This window comes from Panthera pardus, unplaced genomic scaffold (genome assembly GCF_024362965.1).
Source record: "Panthera pardus isolate Hobbes unplaced genomic scaffold, ASM2436296v1 HiC_scaffold_7, whole genome shotgun sequence".
NCBI lineage: Eukaryota > Metazoa > Chordata > Mammalia > Carnivora > Felidae > Panthera > Panthera pardus.
Window position 1 is genome coordinate 23,238,023 of NW_026527002.1, and position 23,907 is coordinate 23,261,929.

The 23,907-nt window shown below is 38.3% G+C and overlaps 1 protein-coding gene and 1 long non-coding RNA gene across 2 annotated transcripts in view; one reads left to right on the forward strand and one right to left on the reverse strand.

Moving 5' to 3' along the window:
- The window catches only part of UBE2W (ubiquitin conjugating enzyme E2 W), a 71,848-nt gene extending 54,941 nt beyond the window's left edge, over nucleotides 1-16,907 (reverse strand). The window contains exon 1 of the mRNA XM_019453296.2: nucleotides 16,806-16,907. Within this exon, the coding sequence (XP_019308841.1) occupies nucleotides 16,806-16,907 (102 nt within the window). The remainder of the gene's footprint in view (nucleotides 1-16,805) is intronic.
- Nucleotides 16,908-17,000: 93 nt separating this feature from the next.
- On the forward strand, nucleotides 17,001-21,719 carry LOC109269528 (uncharacterized). The gene is made up of 4 exons (XR_002081126.2): nucleotides 17,001-17,117; nucleotides 18,154-18,302; nucleotides 21,209-21,266; nucleotides 21,422-21,719. It is a non-coding gene; the product is annotated as an uncharacterized LOC109269528 (long non-coding RNA).
- Nucleotides 21,720-23,907: the final 2,188 nt, after the last annotated feature.

Sequence of the window (23,907 nt, forward strand, 5' to 3'; positions counted from 1 at the left end):
TAAAAACAAAGTCATCCATTTTGGTGACTTATCACTTATAATCTTCCACGTGAAAAGCTTTACCCCCTTTGATTCTATTATACAAAACGGCTCTGTTCCCATTTCTGCTATGCTTATGTCTTACTTACTGGCCACTCTTTTTGTAGGTACCCCTAAAGCAAAATAGTTTTCTACCATTTTGGGGAAGCTCCAACCCAATGACTTTAAATTAACTGTCATCAAGTATTTCAAGAGCCAGAAAATACGGAATTCTGTGACTCAGGAACACTATTCTTAAAAATTTATTCTAAGGAATAATTTAAAATTGAGGGGTGGGAAGAGAATAAAAGCTCATAATGGGGGGAAAAAAGTGGAAACAACAGGAACATGACTATTTAGATCATGACAGGCTGTTAGAACAAACACTGACACTCAACTCTCTATACCAGAAGACAGCTTCCAGGGCCTTTACCTTTTAAATTTTACGACTAAGAAGATTTTATAAGATCTTTTTAAGCCACAAACTTGATGGATCTTAGTTGGACAGATCTTTCCTTTTTATAGACTTAATCCCAAAGGAACACACTTCTGATGATTTGGAACTTACTAAGCGTAAATATTAGAACATTCATATAATAAATACATATATTTTTAAAGATGTACTGCATTCTTATTGTGATTTTTACTGAGTAAAATCTAGTTTTGTAATGGAACTCATCTTGGAAAGATAAAATTGATAACATGGACAATTTCTTTGAAAACATATCTGTTCTGTCTGTTAAGTAGAGTTCTCTGAGAAGTATGAACCTAGCCAAGTTAAGTCACCTCAAATTGGGGCCCATTTTTTCATTAAAAAAAAAAGTTAGATTAAATGACCTCTAAATTTCCTTTTAATTAAAAAATCCCAGAACCCATTCTACTTGTTTTCACAAGTTAAAGCTACATGCAGCTTCCTCTAGACACCGTCCAGTCTGATTCAATATTTACCCGCAATTAGTTTTCTGTAGTTTTACAAGTGATGCATACATTCTCATCAAAGTTTTAAGCACTTCTGTATATTATCTTGTAAATCCTATATATTATAATATGTTCATCTAACGTGAACATAGTGTTATTTCTGTATGTCCAGATCTCTACATAACTACAATGGTTTACAACGTGTTCCAAAACTAAATACAGCAGTGCCCCCATACCTGAGGGAGATACACTACAAGACCCCGTGTGAATGTCTGAAACCACAGAGTGCCAAACCCTACATGTATACTATGTTTTTTCCTCTACATAAATACAATAAAGTTTAATTTATAGACTAGGCACAATAAGACATTAACAACAGTAAAATATTATAATAAATTATCATATAAAATAAAATACAGCAACTATAACAATATACTACAACAAATTATGTAAATGTAGTCTCTCTCAAAATCTTTTTATACTGAACTCACCCTCCTTGTGATGATGTGAGATGTTAAAATGCCTACATAATGAGACAAAGTGAGGTGAATGATGTAGGCACTGTGACCTAGCATTAGGGTATAACTGACCTTCTGACATACTGTCAAAGGATCGATATGTCAAAAGGAGGACTGTCTGCTTCCGGTCCACAGAGGCAAAAATGCAAATAAAGAGAAGGCTACTATACAAAGAGCTACTTTCTCTTTGTAGCTCTCTAAATTTCCTTTTAATTACAAAATCTACTATACAAACTTTTTTAGTTAGCCAAACGAACAAATCACCACTATGAAAGCAAACAGGTTCATAATTCATTTTATCATTACCTTGTATCTTGTCTAAAGCAAGCAAATTTCCATTTTTAATTAAAAATAGTATGGGGAGCCAGCTGGGTGGCTAAGTTGGTTAAGAGTCCGACTTCAGCTCAGGTCATGATCTCACTGTATGTGGGTTCGAGCCCCACATCAGGCTCTGTGCTGACGACTCAGAGCTGGGAGCCTGCTTCGGATTCTGTGTCTCCCTCTCTTTCTGCCCTTCCCCCACGTGTGCTCCATCTCTCTCACAAAATAAATAAACACTAAAAAAAAATAGTATTGGGGGAAAAGCTACTCAGTATAAACAATTTTCCTCCCTCCCCTTGTTACCTTTTACCCATTTAAACGCCCACAAAATGTGATGCCTCTCTAAGCACTATTTATAAAGATTACCATCAGCAAGAATAAAATCATAAAGTGAACTACTAACCTTAAGATTCCAGGTTAGTTACTTTGCCAAACCCAAATAGACATTTAATGAAAAGATAGTTTGTGCAACTTTTTTATTACACTGAAGATAAACAGTTGTTTGTTTTCTTCCTCAGCATTCTCAGTTATGCTATCCTGTGATTTTAGGGATTTACTCCATCAATACTTTCCCTTGACACAGCAGAAACCTCTACAAGATTAGATTAACTTTGGCAAATAAGAAAATAAGAATCAAAAAAAAGAAAAGAAAAATAGAATCATATTTAATGTTTACAGGAATATTTTTAACATGAAAATTATGGCAATATGCTTAAGACCTGGTGCTTAAGGTAGATGGCAGAGTATCTCATATATATGTACATACGTAGAAGTGATCAAAATAAAAGGGTTTTTTTTTTTTTCAGAATAGTTTCAGTTTATGTTTTATAAAAGACATCAATGTGTTATAAAAGGCTACAACAGTATAAATAGTATAGTAGTAGAAAGGCTACTATTTTTTTTTAAAGTTTATTTATTTACTTTGAGAGAAAGAAGGAATGCACCCACACGAGCAGGGGAGAGACTGAGAGAATCCCAAGCTCCTCACAGTCAGCACAAAGGCCGACGCGGGGCTTGAACTCACGAACCATGAGATCATGACCTGAGCCAAAGTCAGACGCTTAACCGACTGAGCCACCCAGGCACCCCCCAGTCTTTTTTTTTTAATAAAAGCTTTTAAGTAATCGCTACACCCAATGTGGGGCTCGAACTTACAACCCCAGGATCAAGAGTCTCATGCTCCACTGACTAAGCCAGCCAGCACCACAAATCACTGTCTTCTTAATGATAATTTTTGCTTACAAATTTACACATATTTGGGCCTCAGCTGTCAAAAATAGCCACAGTATAACTCTAAGAGTCTAAGAATACCTTTAGAACGTTTCTTTCACTCCATGCAAACTCAGAAGTCAGCAACTTCTTTAACATTAGTATGTAAAATTTCTGGAAATGCAAGGCCACTGAGATTTAACTACAAACCTGAGGGAGCCTGGCTGGCTCACTTGGAAGAGCATGCAACTCTTGGTCTCAGGGTCATGAGTTCCAGCACACGATGTGTGTCGAGATTACTAAAAAAAAATTAACTAAAACAAAGAGCAACAACTTGATGTTTTTCTAGAGAGTAACACAGTAACACTCTAGAGAGTAAAACAGTCTATTTGAATAATAAACTTAAAGCGAACATAAAATGTATTTACACTAAGTTTCATCCTAACAAAAACAAAAAGAAATATGATAAGTATAAATGACTGATTTATATAATCAATTTTGGCAACCAATGTTGCCAGTTTAAGAAAATATCAATTTACCTTAAAGTTTTTTTCAATTACAAAACTAGAGCTGAATTTTACCTTATTTTTGGCCACTTTATGAAAATGTAAAATACAATAATAAAACACATTAACAACATATTTTAAATTAAAAAACCTGGTTTCGGTCAGAAGCTGATACAAAAAAATTATCAATTTTAGACTAGGTGCTGAAAAAAAGAGGGAGCAGTACCTACTGACACCATTTTTACTGTTTAGGATCATGGATAATGCTTTCCAAGCCTTCATCATTAACTGTCTTAGCCTCCCCTGGTACTTCTATCATTGTCAGCACAAACTTCTGAAAACTGTAAGCTTGCCAGGATTGAGCCAAACTTCTTTATCCTTTCAGGGTTGATTTTTCTGTTTTTTTGTTTTGTTTTTGGTAGGAGTATTCTAAACTGACCAATTTCTTCCATGTACTTTAAGTTGGAAGAATCTGAAGTAAAACTCTGTCACTATGCAAAAGCTTTACGTTTAAAGATAAAAAGGCTTATCAGAAACCAGTCTGCATTTTATAGACATCAACAGAGGTCCTGTCTTCTGCAACATCTGAAGGAACCAATCACAAATTCCCTATTCCAAAACACCCTCTCCCCAAACAACCTCCTACCTCGACAAGCACACACAAACAGATCTATACCCAAACCACACCTAGACACACCCTAAGAATAAAACATCTGGAAGAAGAATAAATTTCAGACATGAGAAATATCCTGAGACACAACATATTTTGGTTTAGAGAGAAAGCAACCACATTATTTTAGTATCAATGAAGCAAGACCTAAGATTATCTGCTGTTACCATAAGGGTTATGGACTGGAAGTTTAATCATGAGAAAAAAAAATAGATTTGCATTGAGTTCATAAAGGTCTCTCCAATGTGAAAGAATTACCAACCAAATATTAATCCAGTTGAGAGAGATTTATGTAATTAACAAATATTACACTGATTTTAAAATTCTATATACTTTTTCCCATTCACCTCATTTCTTTGGTGTAATTGGGCTAAGGCAGAAGCAAAAAAAGAGACATCAAAGGAATAAGCGATATAGCAAGAAATCCATGTTCTCATATCACTTCTGACCTATGATGAAAAAGCATTTTCCTGAGTCTCTGTTCTACCGAAACTGAACACTCAGAAAACACCTGAGTGCTTACCACTAATACACTGCTCTGTGAGTTATACAGAGGCAGAAATGAAAAATACTAATGAAAGAGGTAAAATGTGCTAGGAGTTAGGAAAAAGTGCATACACTGTGAGGACTGAAGCTAAGTTTGGTGGATTCATGCATGATGTCAGGTACAAAGTGAAAGGGCTAACTTTGTTTTTTTTAATCCCAGGAACAATAAGAAGAAGGAGGGCTATCAAAATGACCCAGAATTCATAATTAAAAAAAAAAAAAAAAAAAAGACCCAGAATTCAAAATGGATGTTCAATATAAAAAGTGACTAAAAACAATTGCTAAGTATTCCTAGCAAGTTAAGGGTGCAGCATCTACATGTTTGCAGTAATGTCCACTTCAACCAATGGACAGGGGAGAGAGACCCAGCACCCAGAATCATATAAACAACCTGACTCTCAGGGATTTTAATGGACTGATAAAAAGTTCAGCATAGGCCTTAGAATGGGAGATGCAAGGGCCAGTAATAATAATGGCCCTAAGGAAGGGCCAGAAGACTAAAGACAAGACTAATATTCCAAGAACTATTCATATTTTAATACAGGGCCCCTAAGATTATTTAAAATAACAACAACAAAACAACTTGAGATTGGAATTACTCAAGTTCAACTCCAAAGATTCATGAAATAAAATTGGTAAGTCTGTCTAGGTACACAATTGGCATAGAAAAATCACTCAACTCATAACTGAGCCTAGAAGACCACACAGCAGCCACAGAATGTATTTTGTTCACAAAAGTATCCTCCTCCACAAAAGAACTCTCCTGGCAGAAACTTTCTTTGTATAAAATAGCCACCAAACAAGAGAATTCACTAAAATTAATAAAGCAGTCAACATTGGTTCTGATATGTACAGGAAATGGATGTTCTCTGATAAAACTGTAATTACACAGATAGCCAGGAACACATAGAAACACTGTCAGTCTCAAATTTGGTTCTTAAAGTTCTCTCCAGAGGTATCAACTTTGAAATGTCTACTATTGGGGCACCAGTATGGCTCAGTCGGGTAAGTGTCCAACATTGGCTCAGGTCATGATCTTGCGGTTTGCAGGTTCGAGCCCTGACTCGGGCGCTCTGCTGTCAACATGGAGCCCACTTCAGATCCTCTGTCTCCCTCTCTTTCTGTCCCTTCCTCATTTGTGAGCACCAGTGCACGCTCTTTCTCACTCGCTCTCTCAAAAATAAACATTAAAAAAGAAGGTCTAATTAAAAAAAAAAGAAGAAGAAGAAAGAAATGTCTACTATCTCCTGAACTCTAAATCCGGTCCAAGGAGATGGATTACACCTGGTCCAATTTATATCATTTGCACACCCAAGTTCACCCCCTGTAGTAAAGATGAGTTCTCACCTTACACTGCACATTAGAATTACCCAGGAGCTGAGAAAAATTCCAATACCCAGGATGCATGCCAGACCAATTAAATCAATCTCTGGGGATAGGTTCCCCACCCCCACCCCCCCACCCCCCTTCAGAGCTCCCCAGGTGATTTCAATATAATGCCAAAGTGGGAAACCACCAACTTGAATTGTACGGGTAACTCAAGTAAAAAAAACTAGAAGGCATCGATCTACAGCAGAAAAAGGTAAAAAAGGAAACAAGGAACCTAGATGTAGCAAGTTTTACCAGTTTTAACCTGGTTGCAATATATTTTAAATCAAAGGCAGACTGAAATTTAAACCAAACAGCCAATTCTCAGTATTCACAGTAGTTATGTTACAGACTATAAAATCACAGCAAATACTAAATTAGCAAATATTGAACCACACTGTTCCTAAGGGAAAGAGTTAGGTTCCTACATCCTCTGGTCACACTCAACCAATCAGTAACAACCTGGTTTTGTGTGTTTGTTTAAAGAATCTTTAATATATGTTGTTGATTCATTAACATTGAACCTAAGGCCAAGAGCTTATGCCTAAAAAAAGGTTATCTAACACACACCTTTTCCACATAAGGTACATTCCAGTTTTCTTGCAGTTAGGAACACTAGACAGCACTTCAATAACATGCTTGAGCACCATTTTAAACAGTGAAATCTCGAAAAGCACAGAAATGCAAAAAAACCCCGAAAACATGAAGTACTAAATAGACCAAAAAAAGGACACTTGTTTACAGCATGACAGCTGAAACAGTTACAGCATGAAAGAGTGTTGCCTTGTTTGACTGCAGTTGGGAACGTGCACATTTAGGTACTCCAATTTTTCACAGCTCTGCACATGTGTACAAATCACCATAAAAGCACCATGAGGACTGACTTTAGGCTTACAAATAAATTTTACCAAGCAGGCAGGTTCACAAATCCTGTATACAGAATCCATGAATACTGAGAATAGTCTGTAGAAGTATCAAGGTAGCTCAAATTGTTACAAAGAAATGAATTCTATTTGAGTTTCCACTAAGCAATATCAAGAACAATGACACCAATATGCTCATCTATGTAATTTTCTCCACTAGAACTCCTAAATTGGATTTCCTAAGAATGTGACAATTTTTCTCATATCAAATCTATATTAAAAAAAATAAATAAAAGCCTATATACTCAAGGCTCCTGAGTGGCTCACTAGGTTGAGGGTCTTCAGCTCAAGTCATGATCTCACAGTTTGTGGGTTTGAGCCTAGCCCCACTTTGGGCTTTCCGGTAACAGCATGGAGCCTGCTTTGGATTCTGTCTCTGGTCTCTCTGTGCCCCCCTCTCAAAAGTAAGTAAACATTAAAAAACAAAAAACAAAAAAAAACACCCATATACTCAATTTGCTCAAATATCTTCTTTTCATGTAGTACAAAAGTAAACAAATTATATTTTATCAAACACTTCTAATCACAAAATACAGCAATGACTTAAAGAAAAGGTATGCTGGCTGAATCAGATGACCTCTAAAATGCCCTGTGGCGTGAAGTCTTTTTAAGTCTAAAAAGTTAAGTTGGTATGCCTATTTTAATTATGATAAAAGCGGGTATGTGAATAAATATTCTCAGTAACAGTTTATTAGGACCACAATCAACATTTTTTAGTAGTAGGGCTGCAATACAAATTGTCATCTGAAAAACAGCTTAACAGCTCCACTTGACTTAGAAAAATAATTTGAATCCAGCAGGATACTATCAAATCTGATAGGCTCTCACATTGGGCAACTTCAAAAAGAAAAAAAACAAGCTGCCATATTAATGCTATTAAACTAAATATGCCTCATCATATATGAAAGTGGACTCAAAATGAATCAAAGACCTAAATGTAAGAGCTAAAACTGTTAACACTCTCAGAAGAGAACATAGCTGTAATAAAGTGTAAATCTTTATGGCCTTCGATTAGGTAATGATTTCTTAGATATGACACCAAAAGCATAAATTTGACAAAAGAAAAAAACAGTTAAATTGGACTTAATCAAAATAAAAAATTTTGTGCTGGCATGGATACCATCAGGAACGTGCAAACATAACTCGGAGAAAATGTTTGCAAATCACATATCTGATAAGGGGCTTATATTCAGAGTACACACAGAAAAAAACTCGCTTACAACTCAATAAATAGACAACTTTATTTTTTAAATGGGCAAAAGATTTGGCTAGACATTTCTCCAAGAAATTTACCAATAAATGCAAGATGCGCAACATCCTTAGTTATTGGAGAAATGCAAATCAAAACCACAAGGAGAGGGGCGCCTGGGTGCTCAGTCGGTTAAATGTCTGACTCTTGGTTTTGGCTCAGATCATGATCTCAGGGTTCATGGGATGGAGACCCGAGTCAGGCTCTATGCTGGGCATGGAGCCTGCTTAAGATTCTCTCCCTCTGCCCCTGCCCCGCTTGTGTGCATATGCACTCTCTCTGTCAAAAAAAAAAAAAAAGCAAAACACAAAACAAAACAAACACAAAACCAAGGAAGTATCACTTCACATCCACTACGATAGCTATAATCAAGAAAATGGACAGACACTGGCCAGAATGTGTAGAAACTAGAACCTTTGCACACTGCTGGTGGGAATGTAAAATGGTGCTGTCATAAATGCCTAGCAGTTCCTTAGAAAGTTAAACACAGAGTTACCAAATGACCCAGCAATTCCACTACTAGGTATATACTTAAGACAAATTAAAACACTGCCAAATAAAAACATGTACATGAACGTTCATAGTGGCATTCAAAAAGTAGAAACACTTCAAATTGCCAGTTAACTGATGAATGGAAATAGGAAACAACCCAAATGTCAATCAATTGATGAATGGATAAACTGTGGTATAACCATAAAATGGACTGTTAGCCATAAAAAGGAATTAAGTACTGATACAAGCAACAATATGGATAAACCTCAAAAACATTATACTAAGAAGCCAGTTACAAAAGGCCACATATTGTATGATTCCATTTATATGAAATGCCCAGAACCGGCAAAAAGAGACAGAAAACAGATTAGTGATTTCCATCTGGAGGGGCAGGGGTGGAGAAGGGGAGTCGGGGAGGGGGGAAGGAATGGGGAGTGACTGCTAATAAGTAAAAGGTTTCTTTTGGGGATGAATTAAATAGTAATGATTGTTGTAAATATACTAAAAATCACTGAATTGTACATTTTAATAAAAATGGTAAGTTTTGGGGCACGTGAGTGGCTCAGTCGGTTAAGCATCTGACTTTGGCTCAGGTCATGATCTCACAGCTTGTGAGTTTGAGCCCCACATCAGGCTCTGTGCTGACAGCTTGGAGTCTGCTTTGGATTCTGTGTCTCCCCCTCTGCCCCTTCCCTGCTCATGCTCTGTCTCAAAAATAAATAAACATTAAAAAAAAAAATTTTTTTTTAAAGTTAAGTTTTATAGTATGTGAATTATATTTCAATTAAAAAAAACGTGAATGTGCCATTTAAACTGTTATAAGAAGTCAAAATATTACCTTGCTAATCCTCTTCAAAATTTGAGAATTAGTCAAGCATACATGCTAATTAGAAACCATACTTCTTCTCTCCCTCCTATAGTGTGGAAATAGGAGAGATCTCATTTGACACAGGATCATATAGGAAATCTGCTTTTTCCCATTGATAGCCAACACAGGAGCAAGAATCAGACAATTTTTTTAAAAAGTGAGTATCTGGGGGTGCCTGGATGGCTCAGTCGGTTAAGCATCCAACTTTGGCTCAGGTCATGATCTCATGGTTCGTGGGTTTGAGCCCCACGTCGGGCTCTGTGCTGACAGCTCAGAGCCTGGAGCCTGCTTTGGATTCTGTGTCTCCCTCTCTCTCTGCCCCTCCCCCGTTCGTGCTCTGTCTCTCTCTGTCTCAAAAATAAATAAATGTTAAAAAAAATAAAAAAAATAAAAAAAAAAAAGAAATAGAAAGGAGTCTGTAGGTAAGTGAGCAGGGAGGGGAAAAAGATAGATAATAAGGCATTCTATGCCCTAACAGGGACTCTGGATTACAGGTGTAATCCCTTGAACATGGGTTTGAACTGCACAGGTCCACTTACATATGAATTTTTTTTTATAAATACAGTAAAGTAATATAAATGCATTTTCTCTTCCTTATGGTTTTCCTTTTTTTCTCTAGCTTACTTTAAGAATACAGTATATAATGCACATAACATTCAAAATGCAGGCTAATCAACTATGTTATCAGTAAGGCTTCCAGTTAACAGTAAGCTATTAGTAAAGTTTTTGGAGAGTCAACAGTTATGTATGGATTTGGACTGCACAGGGGTCAGCACCACTAACCCTTACATTGTTGGAGGGTCAACTGTATATTCTGAGTAAAATGGGGAAACCACAGCAGGGATGCGAGTGCAATGACATATGACTTTTGTTTTGAAAGAATCTAAATAATGGGCTGAGAAAAGACAGTAAGAGAACAAGGGCAGAAGCAGGGAAATCAGTTATGAAATTGTTGATATAATCCAGATGAGGGATGACAAGGATTTCCATCAGGAAGTAATTCAGAAGACAGGACAAACAGTTGGATTCTGGATATATTCTGAAGGTAGAGCTGGATAGAATTTGATGTTGTTTTGACTATGGGATAGGATGAAACCAAGGTTTCTGGTAAAACAAATGGATGAATAAAGTTGTCATGTACCAATATGAAGAATACTACAGGAGAAAAAAAGCAGTTTCATACATGTTTACCTCTATCAATCTGCTTTTGTCTTAACCACTAACTTGACACACTGATTTCTGTGCAACACAGACATTCAGTAGTGAAACAGAACCTAAATCCAGGTCTTCTGATTCCAGATCCTATATTTTTTTCTAATGAAGTTTTATAAGACCTACTGAATGAAATTAGTTTTTTTTTTTTTTGAAGTTAGTTTTTATCAGAACAAAATAACTCAAAGGCACGCACCATTTGTTGGTGACCCAAAACCTGCATTCACAAATAAAGGCTATCAAATGAAGAATTATTAAAAATACCTGACAAACAGGAACAAGTATTGTGTAGGTAAAATTAAAGCAGACAGCAATGACACAAAGAAATAAAATTCACATAACAAATGTTTGATTTAGATAAATACTATGCAGAACTATATTTGCAGAAAGATGCCAGATCACCCCTACTTTTAAAATTCTCCTTGGGGCGCCTGGGTGGCTCAGTCGGGTAAACGGCCGACTTCGGCTCGGGTCATGATCTCGCGGTCCGTGAGTTCGAGCCCCGCATTGGGCTCTGTGCTGACAGCTCAGAGCCTGGAGCCTGTTTCGGATTCTGTGTTTCCCTCTCTCTGACCCTCCCCCGTTCATGCTCTGTCTCTCTCTGTCTCAAAAATAAATAAAACGTTTAAAAAAAAAATTAAAATAAAAATAAAATTCTTGGGGTGCCTAGTTGGCTCAGTTGGTTAAGCATCCAACTTCAGCTCAGGTCATGATCTCACAGCTCATGGGTTCGAGCCCGTGTCCAGCTCTTTGCTGACAGCTCAGAGCCTGGAGCCTGCTTCGGATTCTGTGTCTCCTTCTCCCTCTGCCTCTCCCCTGCTCATGCTGTGTTTCTCTCTCAAAAACAAACATTCAAAAAAGAATAATAAAAATGAAAATAAATTTTTAAAAAATTCTCCTTGATTAATAAAGACTCTTGGGACACCCGGGTGGTTCAGTCGGTTGAGTGCCCGACTTCAGCTCAGGTCATGATCTCACGGTTCCGGAGTTTGAGCCCTACATTGGGCTCACTGCTTGTCAGCGTGTCAGCACAGAGCTCACTTCGGGTCCTCTATCCCCCTCTCTCTGTTCCTACCCCACTTGTGCTCAACCAAAAATAAACATGTTTTTTTTAAAAAACTATCTTTGAACAGTAAAGACTTGCCATAGTTTTACTCAGCACACAAGTACATGCATAAAAAAATTCTTTTTAAAATGTGATGCATTAACTTTATATTATAAAATATGGGAATATTATCCTCAGCTATAGAAGGTATAAAATATTCTAGCAAATGTTTACTTCTTGACTATAAAGTGAAGTAATTGTCCCAATGATTTCTCTATAATGCCAAACTTGTTAACATATTAATAACCTACAACTTCATAGCATTAACAGATCTAATCACAGCTTCACCACACAGTGGCTACATAATTTGGGGTAAGTCACGTTCCAAATAAGTGATTACTCTCCGTCTCTACTGAAATGAAACAGGATTATCTGATTTTCATTTTACAAGGTTGGAATAAGAATCCAGAAAGAACGTTAAGTACACTTTGCAAAACATAAAAATTATGGCAAAGATAAACTAAGAAAATAAGCCAACTTTTGGGGGAATACATATATATAAATATGAATTTTAAATTATTCCTTTATAGGGCCTCAACCTTACTATTACAGAATTGCTTAAAAAAATTCTCAGGGGTGCCTGAGTGGCTCAGTCAGTTAAATGCTGACAGCTCGGAGCCTGGTTCAGATTCTGTGTCTCCCATTCTCTCTGCCCCTCCCCCACTCATTCTGTCTCTCTGTCTCTCAAAAATAAACATTTTTAAAAAACAAAAACAAAACAAAAAATAAATAAATAAACATTTTTAAAAATTAAAAAAAAAAAGATTTCTGTAAAATAGAATTAAACTATTTCAGAACTTGCTATAGTTAGAAACGCTTTTTGGTTTGCCAAGCAATGAACATTTGCTGTAATCACTATGCACCCATTTGAGACAGAGAAAGGTATTTTTCCTATTCTCGGGAGATCTATGGCCCATGGGAGTGAAAGAGACCTGAAAAGTTAAATAAAACACCCAAACACTTTAGGATAAAAATAGAAGGCATCTCATTAAGCAGTAATTGATTAACAGCTAAAAGAAAGTATCACAATGACTGCTTTGAAAGTTAAGATGATTACCTTAGTTTTATCCTTTACTCAAGTAACTCTACTATCTAGTTATATTTATCATTCACACAAAATACCTTCAATTCTATTCTGTTCCCCCTTTCCTTGGCTTCTCCTAAAAGCTCCCTGACAGCCCTGTTCCCAGCCAGATTATCCAATCAACCTTCTCAGATACTATAATTCTAGGTATATATACTCCCCAAGTTCCCAGTACCCAGTAAACCTCAAGATCCAAGATGAGACAATTTTCTAACCTTTGATTATGCTGTAACCCTTCACATCAAATACTTATATGGAGTCCATCAAGGCAATGTGACTACTAAAAATGTCAGTAAGAGCCCATATTCTACCTCTCAATTACTACGGCCAGATTCTTGAGTAAAGAGCAGTGCAGTGTTGTGAATAATCCAAAATAATTTATTCTTTCTAAATCCTCTGAAAAGAAGCACCCATTCAAAATCCACCTGCTTCTAAATCTTAATCTCCTTCATCTAGCTAAATCAACAGTTAATAAATAAGTCCCCATTAGGTAAGAGAGAAAAAATGCACAAAATCTGCAAGAGTAATTTAACATTTCTAGAACTATCAAAATTAAATGTGGATCTATCTCTTTACTCTAACTCCTGCCAATGTTAAACATTGCCAGAAACCCACCATTCTCTAAGAATGCTTTCTTAAAACATAATCTAACCATTATCCTGGTAATCTGTGACTTTGTTCTAGGAAGAAACAGTTGGAAAGAAAAAAAAATGAGAAAGAACATCTCAAAGGCTCAAATAAGTTTGAAAACCACAATTCTGCACTGTATACTGAAGAACAACTCTATCAATATGATAGAGGACAGCACCTCTAGCATTACAGAGGTGCCAGATGTACAGATCTGTACAGATGTGATACTCATCACCAATGTTTTATCTCATTCACCTTAGTACCTGATTCAAAAATTATTTCCTAGGTATGCCACCACCTGAGAAAAGGCTGGGAGGCACTGATAGGGTACAGTAAAGAAGTTAAAACCTCAACTTCAAAATATTCTCCAATGAGAAAATCAAAGTCTACTTGATGTTACTGATCCTAAAGACTTATTTCATTTTACCAAGTAATCAAATCCTACATTTGTAGAGTATTTATGTTTTTAAGACACGGTTCCTCTCACAGCTTACATAATCTCTTCAGCAGCAATATCCTGGTATGGGTAAGATAAAGAAATCTGAAAACTTTTTAGGTAAGACATGGTCAGAGCAGCATTTGTGTATAGTATCCTTTTTTCCTAAGCTGAGGATTCCTAACTGAAATCCTCAAAATATCCATTTCCTAACTTCCTTCCAAAGCACTAACACCTTCCTTCTAATATACTATGCAATTAACTTAAATATTTAGTTCTTATCTGTCTCCCTCAGCTAGACTATTATATCCACAAAGGCAGAGGTCCTGATCTGCTTTGGTTTATCTGCTTTATCCCCAGCACCTTGATCAGTACCCAACACAGTGGGCCCTTAAAAAATAATTGATAAGTAAATAAACAAATTTCATAACTTGGTTGCAGTTTTATATGTAATCCAGTTTTTTGGAGAGTTAAATTTAAGGGGTACCTGGCTGGTTCAGTCCATAGAACATGTGACTCATGATCTTGGGGTTTTAAGTTTGAGCCCCACATTGGGTGTAGAGATTACTTAAAAAAACAAAATCTTTACAAAAAATTTTTTTTGCTATTAAGATGGTCAGGAAAAAATTTTGTTCACCAAAGACAGAATAAACACATTGAAAGTAGTAATGTGTTTCAGAAGTTTGATTTATCTATATTAAAATTATTTTTCTAGTTACTACCAGAAAACTTTTATCAGGTATTTCAAAAATACACACAAAAGGAAAGGCTTTATTTTAACTAAAATAGGAAACCTTAGTTTTCCATTCCTCTAATCAGAAGACACTAAGGAATAAAGGATAATAAGATACTCAGAGGTAGTACTTGGGACACAGAAAAATGCAGTGGCAAGTATTTTTTTTTTTTCTATTGCTTAAGTCGCCATGTAAAATCCAAGATTATCACCATTAAGTTCTGTACTGACTCAGTTCTGTACTTTTTTCTTTTAAAAACTGAAATCTGCCTTTTCCAGAACCCTGGAGTCTAAATCTAACCAATTAGTTATCCCTAGAATTCTCCGTCAAATACAATCTCACAAGTGTTGTGGATTTAACCTTAATTTTTAGTCTTAAAACAAACACTTTTAATCCTAATACAAATAATCTTAAATTAGTCATATAGCCTATCTACTGTTCAACTAGTGTTCCACAGTTCCTTTTTTGGCCTCAAATGACGAAACTTCTCTAACGTCTCTGGGGAGGTTGGTGTAAAGTATAATGTTTCCTCAAATTGTTCTTGTTTTTTTCCCTGCACCATTTTGTGACATCCCTTCAACTAGGAACGTTATATACATTTTTCTATTCTGAAGGAAAGTCCAGAGTGAGAAGCATAAGTAAAAATATCCCACGGAAAATAAGTTGAAAGGGAACAGATAAGAAAAAGCACAGAAGTAAATGTGAAGCAAATATGTCCACAAAAGAGGAAGATGCAGAAAAGAGAAGAAAGAGTGATCTTGCCTAGAAATGAGAGAAAAAACAGAGGGGGGGGATAGGGAGAGTTGCTTATTCTTCTAGAAACAAAAGCACTAAATCCTTCTGAGAAAAATGTCAGTCTCTTTAAGATGATGTCAAAACTCTAAAAAGCACTCAGCTGACACTCCAAACAAGAGTTCTACCTTCTCTTCCTATATACTTTCATTAGAGCTAGTCTTCATCTGTAAAATTAAATGCAGCTATAGATAACACAGTCAATCTTTACAAAACTGCAGTTGTGGTTGCCATCTTTGCCTGGAAAACAAAACAAAACACCAAACTCCATGGCTTGGGGAAAAAAAGAATGTATTAAGTTGGAAAGCCAGAAAACCATGAACTGCTAACTCAGGCAGCTATGACACGGGTTAATAAACGCCTCCTACCAAACTAAGATTCCACTGAAGACCTGGGGAAGAAGGGCAAAGGGCTGTAGCCTTACCGCGATCACAAGGGTGGGGCACCGTAGAAAAAAAATTTTTGAGGGCGAGCTATCCCGGAGGTATAAGGGGGCTGGTGACTCAGATCTCGGGGAGACTGCATACTAGGCGGCAAATGATGTTGATGGACTAAGGGCAGCTTCGGGGAGAGCTACAAAGTGAGCTGCCGGACTAATGCTCGTTGAGAGTGCGAAGGCTAACAGAGGAAGATACACGGGGCAAAGGATTAAGAGTCAAAAGAGAGGAGAGCCGAGGGGCCGAATAGTCAGGGAAGCTGGGCGTGGGAGGCCTGAGCAGAGGCCGCGAGGCGCCTTTGCAGCCAGCCGCCTTCTCAGCTACCCCACACTCAGCCCCTCTCAGGGCCGCCCTTGCCCCAGTGACAACGGCGAAAGCAGCTGTTTCCGCTCGGCCGGGGACCGCGAAGAAGGCATCCCTGCGGCGGGCGGACAGGCCAGTGTGTGTGTGTGAACGACAGATGATTTCGAGACCACTGTCGCCGAACCAACGCCAAACTTCGCCCTTTTCCCCCCTCTTAGCCTTCTTTATCCCCCAACTTCCCGGCCGGCTGGTGTCCGCTTCGACCGACCGAGGACCCCCCTCCCCCGCCCTTCTTCTCGCCTTCTCTCACCCCTCCCCAACGTCCTGAGGCTGGGAAAGGACTGGCTACCAGGGCCGCTCCCGAGCCCGCCCGGGTGCCCCAGAGTCCCAGACGCCGCCCCTGACAAAACGCTTGCGTTCTCTCGGCGGCTCCCTCGCCCGCCCAGATGCTGCAAACTCCTCTCACCTGCATTGACGCCATGATGGAACCATCCCCCCAAGGCCGGCGAGGCCAGAGACGCAGGGGGCGGAGCTGCCGTGCTCGCGTCACGCCGCGGGGGCCCAGCATCCTGGGCGCGGGGGGCGGGGCCTCCGATGGGAAGGGGACGGCGGGAGGGGATTGGCTGGAGCGCTGGGCCTCCGTGGGGGAGGGGCAGGCGAGAGCACGGTAAATGGCGCTGTCGGTACTCAGTCACATCCAGCTCCCCGGCGTGCGCGGCGAGCTCACCTGCTGACCTGGTCTTCTAAGAAACGCCGCTCTGGTTCTGATCTCGCCATGGTGGTTGTTTTTGTCTTTCTATACCCCGAGATTTTGATGATGTCCAGTCCCGTGGGGTGTTCTTGTTTGTTTGTTTTCAACCACAGGTGTAGCGTTTACAGATTTTTTTTCCTTTCACGTGGCTTTCTCACCACCATGCCCGCTTTCACACCCTTGGGGCCAGTTACCTGCGGGGCTGCTTTCTGGTCTTTACGGTCTGGAAAGCTTCTCATATTCTTAATTTGGGGGATAGAGACACAGATTTCTTTGTACAATGGGACAAGAATTGAGAGCAAAACAGCACTTTAGTATTTTAAAGTCAAGGATAGGGCTGAAACTTGCCTGAAAAGGGAAGTTTTTCTTTTGTTGGTGTGCTGTTGTCTCCTCACTACCCCAGCCCCTCAGTTTTAAACTTCACGTGTATCAGTAATAGGGTTGTTAGGGCATTCACATTTGTTTATAGAGATTTGATCCTAGACATAATGTGCCAGTGCACTTTATAATTTACACTTAGAGCTTGTAGCACATCCGGACTTCTCTTCAGCTTGTTTCATGGTGGGCAGTTTTGTAGTCATTTGACCTGGGGATGTTTTTGAATAGGGAAAGCTGAGCATTCAGAATTTATTCTGGGAATGCACCGGTTCTGCCAACATTTATCAGAAGCCACAGTTTTAAAAGCTATCCCAAGACTGAAGATGTCATTGGTTTTTAACAGGAAAATGGAAGCCAAAGGCTTGTACCTCATGTTCTTTTAAAGATTTAGGTGGCTGATACATTGAATAGAATGCTTGTACTTTACCAGAAGGAAAGCTTAAAATCTATCGTTTTATTAACTTGGGCTCTTTTTGCAAATTTCTGTAAGATTTTAAATATAAGAGCAATGTAGGATGTTATTCTTCCCTAAAGATAGATCATTATGTTCTCTGAGAAATTCTCTAAAGTGTTTTCAAAAAGGAAAAAGATCTTTTAAAAAGACTGATTATTCTATAGAATAATATAAATGAATCATTCTTCATCACTGGAGAGGAAGTTATATTGATTTGCTTTTTCCTCTTAGAATTCCACCCTATTGCCAGAAATGGGCTGGTTTCCCTTTGTTGTGCAAAATGACTGTGTCCTTGAGGAATGTTTGGAGGGTCTTGGCAACCAGGAATCATCCAGAAGCATATCTGGTGTCAGCTCAGTTGTGTTGTCAACATTTCATTTGTAAGTAAAACCCATATATCCCAAGGAAAGAGGAAACTTTTCCAGATAAATTTTCTTCTGGAAATCTTTATCCCTATGATCTCAGAAAATTTCTCCAGAAGGTCAGGTTTTACCATCTAAAGTTCATTTTATTTAGCTTTTTTTTTTAATGTTTGTTTATTTTTGAGAGAGAGAGAGCATGAGCAGGGGAGGGGCAGGGAGAGAGAGGGAGACAGAAGATCTGAAGTGGGCTCCGAGCTGTCAACGCAGAGCCCGATGCAGGGTTTGAACCCAGGAACCACGGAATCATAACCTGAACTGAAGTTGGCACTTAACCAACTGAGCCACCCAGGCACCCCAAGAGTTAATTTTATTAAAAAGCTGAGTCTTCGTAAAGTATAAGTGACATCAGATGACCCCCACAAACAAAGCATTATGACATCAGCAGAACCAACAACCTGCCATGACATACTAATAAGAAAAGGAGTTACAGAATTCCTTACAACACTCCTCACAGTAAAATCAACATCTGGTCCTTTGGGTTATATGTATGTTAAAAAGGATCTTCATGGGAGGGATAAGTCAGTACCAACTATATCTTTCCTGGGAAATATTAAGTAGTATATGCTTACTATCTTTTTCATTTTTTCTTTGATATATAACAGAAAGATCCTGATGTACTCAGGAACTAAAACAATGACTTTCAGATGGGGTGAAGTGTATAGTATTTCCAGGGAGCATGAAATCTTTTTATCTAAAACATTTCATTATACAGTGTTTGAAGACTAGGCTCACATATCATTTCTTTACAGCGTGGGACTTAGTATCAGATAGGCAAAAGGCAAACTATCTGACAATACCAAAAGTGGAGGAGGAGGTGAAGCTCTCATAAACTCTATAGGAGTGAAATGGGTACAATCCCTTTGGAAAACAGTTCAACGATAATAAAATTAAGATTTCCCATACCCTTAATGAACCTTTTTAATGGCACCATTTGCAATAAAAGATACAACAGGCATATTAAACCAATGCAAATGTTTAACGTTGTTGGAATCCTGATTCAAACCAACTGTAAAGAACATATTTTTAAGACAACTGGAGAAATTTAAACATGAAACGTATTTGATAATTTTTGATTTCCACGTCAATTACAAATGACCATCATGTTCAAGGAGGTGATTCTCCCTCATCTCACAAACTACCCTCACCTCCACCTCCCTGGAAGACAAAAGAAAAGAGGACATACACAAGCTATGTATGTGCCTGAGGTCTTACCTACCAAGGCAAAGGCAGAGGCTGTGATACAGAGGACTAAAAGCAGCTGGACTTTCTGGCAGAAAAAGGGAGGAAATATGGGAAACCAGAGTCTAGTAACTTGAAGAACCTACAAAGTGATCACTGGGCAAATACTGCAATATTGATAATATAATCTGACTTATGAATGTTTGAGTTCTAGTGATGCACTAAACTGGAGACTTAGGAGAAGTCCTATGAGAATATGCTTGTTGGAGTGTGAAGAGGTAGAATTGAGAAGTTTTCACTTGAGTCTGTGTCTCCACAGATGGTTTGTTCATAGTCTCCTACTGCCTGATCTCATCAAAGAAATGTAGGTAGTTCAGTAATCGTTAGCTTGTTAATTGGATGTTGGAAAAGACACCAGGCTGTGAATCCAATGCTTATAGTCTTATCCTACCTCTGTCATTAGTGAGCTTGGTCAGGGCTCTTAATCTCTTTGGGTTTATTTATCAGCAAAATGAGCAAGTCTGGCTGCATAATCTTGAAGGTTTCTTCCAGATTTCAAATTCCACGTACCTACTAGAGAAAATAAAAAATTTAAATGATATATCCAAAATACTATCTTAAAAAGTCTAAGATAAAATGCAATGGGAATGCTGTACTATTCTGAGTTAAAAAATCATGTTTATAAATATGTTAGGAATGAATTTGACTTCACTGCAATTTATATAGACATACTGGGGGCCTTAGTTAACAATTTTAAAATGCTAGCGTAATCCAGTTGAGCTACAGATGGGATTTAATAAAGTAGCAAAAATTCCATATTCACAATTTAGAGTGATACTTTAAGATAATTTTTTTTAACATTTATTTATTATTGAGAGACAGAGAGAGACAGATCATGAGCAGGGGAGGGGCAGAGAGAGGAGGAGACAGAATCTGAAGCAGGCTCCAGGCTCTGAGCTGTCAGCACAGAGCCCTACGTGGGGCTCTAACTCCAGGGCTCGAACTCACAGGGCTCAAACTCACAAGCCACGAGATCATGACCTGAGTCAAAGTTCGATGCTTAACTGCCTGAGCCACCCAGGTGTCCCCGAGTGATAATTTAAGATAAGCATAACCCTGGGTGGCTCAGGCGGTTAAGCATCTGACTCTTGATTTCAGCTCATGTCATGATCACAGGGTCATGGGATCAAGCCCTGTGTTGAGCTCCATGCTGAGCCTCTGCTCCTCTCCCCTGCCCATGCTCACTCTTGCTCTCTCTCAAAAATAAAACATAAAAATAAATGAAGTTTCCTTTTAAAAAAAGTGTAGCCCAAACTAGTCATTTCATGTGAAATCTATTAATAAAGGACAAAGAAAATTAGCAAAATAACAAATGGTTTATATGTATGACCTAATATGTATGACTTATTCTACATGTCAGAAATAGTTGATTCACATACATATTTGGTTTGTAAACAAAATTGTGAATCAAGAGAACTTCTTCTTCACTTTCTCCCCTTTACCTGTCCCTCTAGCTAGAATTCTTTTCCCCATGTCTACATTCCTTGAGCACATTCCTTGTTTGCTTCTCCCCTAAACCTCTTATCAAACATGTTCTTAGCAAGTTATCCTATTTTTTTTTTCCTTTTTGTCCATGGGCCCACTCCACAGAAAAATGCGCATACCTGTGAAATTTTGTATTTCAGGGAGTTACCTGACCTTCAGAAGAACTTCATCCAATAGCAGAGGTGTATAAACCTCAAGGTAAGAACACCTCTACTGAAGAGGTAACTGTCATGATAGATAGCAACTCAATCTCTTGACTTTTCAAAACCAGTTTATCCTTTATGTAGATATAATTTCATAGCACTTGCTTTCTTTTGTTCACTTGTGTATTTTCCTATCTTTCTGAAAAGCAGGGTCCTGTGTGAAAAGCTCCAGATTGGGAACCAGAGGAGTTGTATGCTTGCCTTCATCCTTCCCAGGGGTGATACTGAAGTTACTTTACAACAGATGTGGCACAGGTGTGGCAAAGGTTCCAACCCTGCAGAACAGAAGCTGCTCAATGCTGGGGCAGGAGCCTGGATATTCCCTACCCGGTGGACCAGGTATCTGAAATTAGATTATAGGAAGATCTGGGGTGATTCAGAGGACTGAAGGATTGATTGGGGGTTTGAGGGAAGTGGCTATTTACTAACCACTACTGAAGTATTTCAGTGTTTTATTCTTTAGGGGGGTGGGTGATAGAAGTGTTCTAAAACTGGATTGTGATGATGGTTACCCAAGTATATAAATTTACTCAACATTTTGAGCAATTATGTGTGAAGTTTATGGTATATAAATTATACCCTAAAGAGCTTTTTATTTCTATTTTTATTGGTTTTTTTTTAAAGGAATCTCTATACCCAACGTGGGGCTCAAACTCATGACCCAAAGATCAAGAGTCGCAGGCTCTTCCAATTGACCCAGCCAGGCATCCCCCACCCCTCCCCCATAAAGCTATTTTTTAAAAAATAAAAGCACTTCAAGATTTTAATATATCCATGCCAGTAAGTCATGGTTGGTCTTTGGACTGGTCTCCCATTAATGATATGAGATTGAAGGCTGGGTAGGTATCTCCTCGGTCTGGACTTTTCCATCTGTAAAATGGGGAGTCAATTATTTTTTCAGAACTTTCCAGATAAATGATTTTCCTTGTAAAAAATTCCATAACTGTGTCATCATAATTCATATCTCCCTCTTTTCACCTGCTCATAAGGCCATCATTGCCCAAAAACATATTTATCCTTTCTCTGCTGCTTAGGATGGATGGCAGCCCTACTGATTTTGTCCTTGCCAGATAGTTCTTTTTCATTCTATGACCTTCCCTCCTGCCTAACTTTCTCATCCCTTTTTTATGCCCCCTTTTGCCTGATCTCTGTTTACCATGTGTCAGAAAAGGCTCTAGACTAGGAATCAGAAGGCCTACATTTGAATCCTAACTCAGCTACTTCTTAGTTTCATGACCTGGAATCGGTCATTTAAACTTTTCTGGACCTTGTTTCATCATCTGTAATATAGGGACAAGAATGCCAACACGTGGTTTGTGGTGGAGTCTAGGTGAGATCATTAATGTGAAGAAGCTTTGTGAACTGCATATCACCATCCAGTTGACAGGCAATACCTACTTTTTCTTCTGACTTACCCCAAGTTCTCTCTCCAGTGGGCAGATGACATGTTGGCTAGAGATAAGAAGTGGGGTGTGTGTGGCAGTGACTGAGAAATACCTATGACAAGATCCCCAAATTTCATACCCGTTGTGAACATAGAACAGTCTGGTCTTTGAACCAGACTGTGCTTTGAACTGAGCTTGCCATAAGCAAAATTTCAAGGTTGGGATGTTGCCTTTCCCAGCCCCACCCCGTGTCCTTCCCCACATGTGGCATACTTCCAGACCTGCCTTTATTAATAATAATGATGCCAGCTACTTGGGATTGAATATTTATATGTGCCATATAGGCAATGCAAGAGAGACTTGTATTTCTTGTATGATTTAATCTTTAAAACAGCACTATGAAATACATAAAACAATTCTCATTTTACAGGTAAGAAAACAGGCCTAGAGAGGCTAGGTAATAATTTGCAAAGTCACATGCTTATCCATAGCAGAATCAGAATTCTACCTTGGGAACTCTAACTCTACAGATTGAATTCTTTAAAAAATCCTTCCAAATCTATTCTCTTAAGGACCCATATCAATGGAGTTTTATAATAAAAATAACTCTAATCAAATTGATTCATTTTATTTTTTTTTTTAATATTTTTTTTATTAATTTTTTTTTTAATGTTTATTTATTCTTGAGACAGAGAGACAGAGCGTGAACAGGGGAGGGGCAGAGAGAGAGGGAGACACAGAATCTGAAACGGGCTCCAGGCTCCGAGCTGTCAGCACAGAGCCTGACATGGGGCTCGAACTCACGGACCGTGAGATCATGACCTGAGCCGAAGTCAGCCACTCAACCGACTGAGCCACCCAGGTGCCCCCAAATTGATTCATTTTAAACTATGAAATTTAATAGGCAATGTGGATTTTACATTTTACCAAGAATATCTGATGCCCCCAAATATATCTAATTGTGACTTTTCAGTTTGACAAAATAAAAAAAATTGTGGTAATTTTGTCCAAAAAGCATATATTGAATGCCAGGCACTGGGGATCTAAAAATGAGTAAGAAGCAATCCCCATACTCACATTGCTTACAATCAGGAAAACAGATGAAAGGATTTTGATAGAATATGGAAAAAGCGACTTACTTGCTATTATGGGATCATAAGTGGGGGGCACTTGTCCTTGTCTAGGAGCTTAAGACCACTTTCTGGAAGAACTAAGGACCTTGCAGAGGTGAAAACAGTAAAAGAGAGGCAT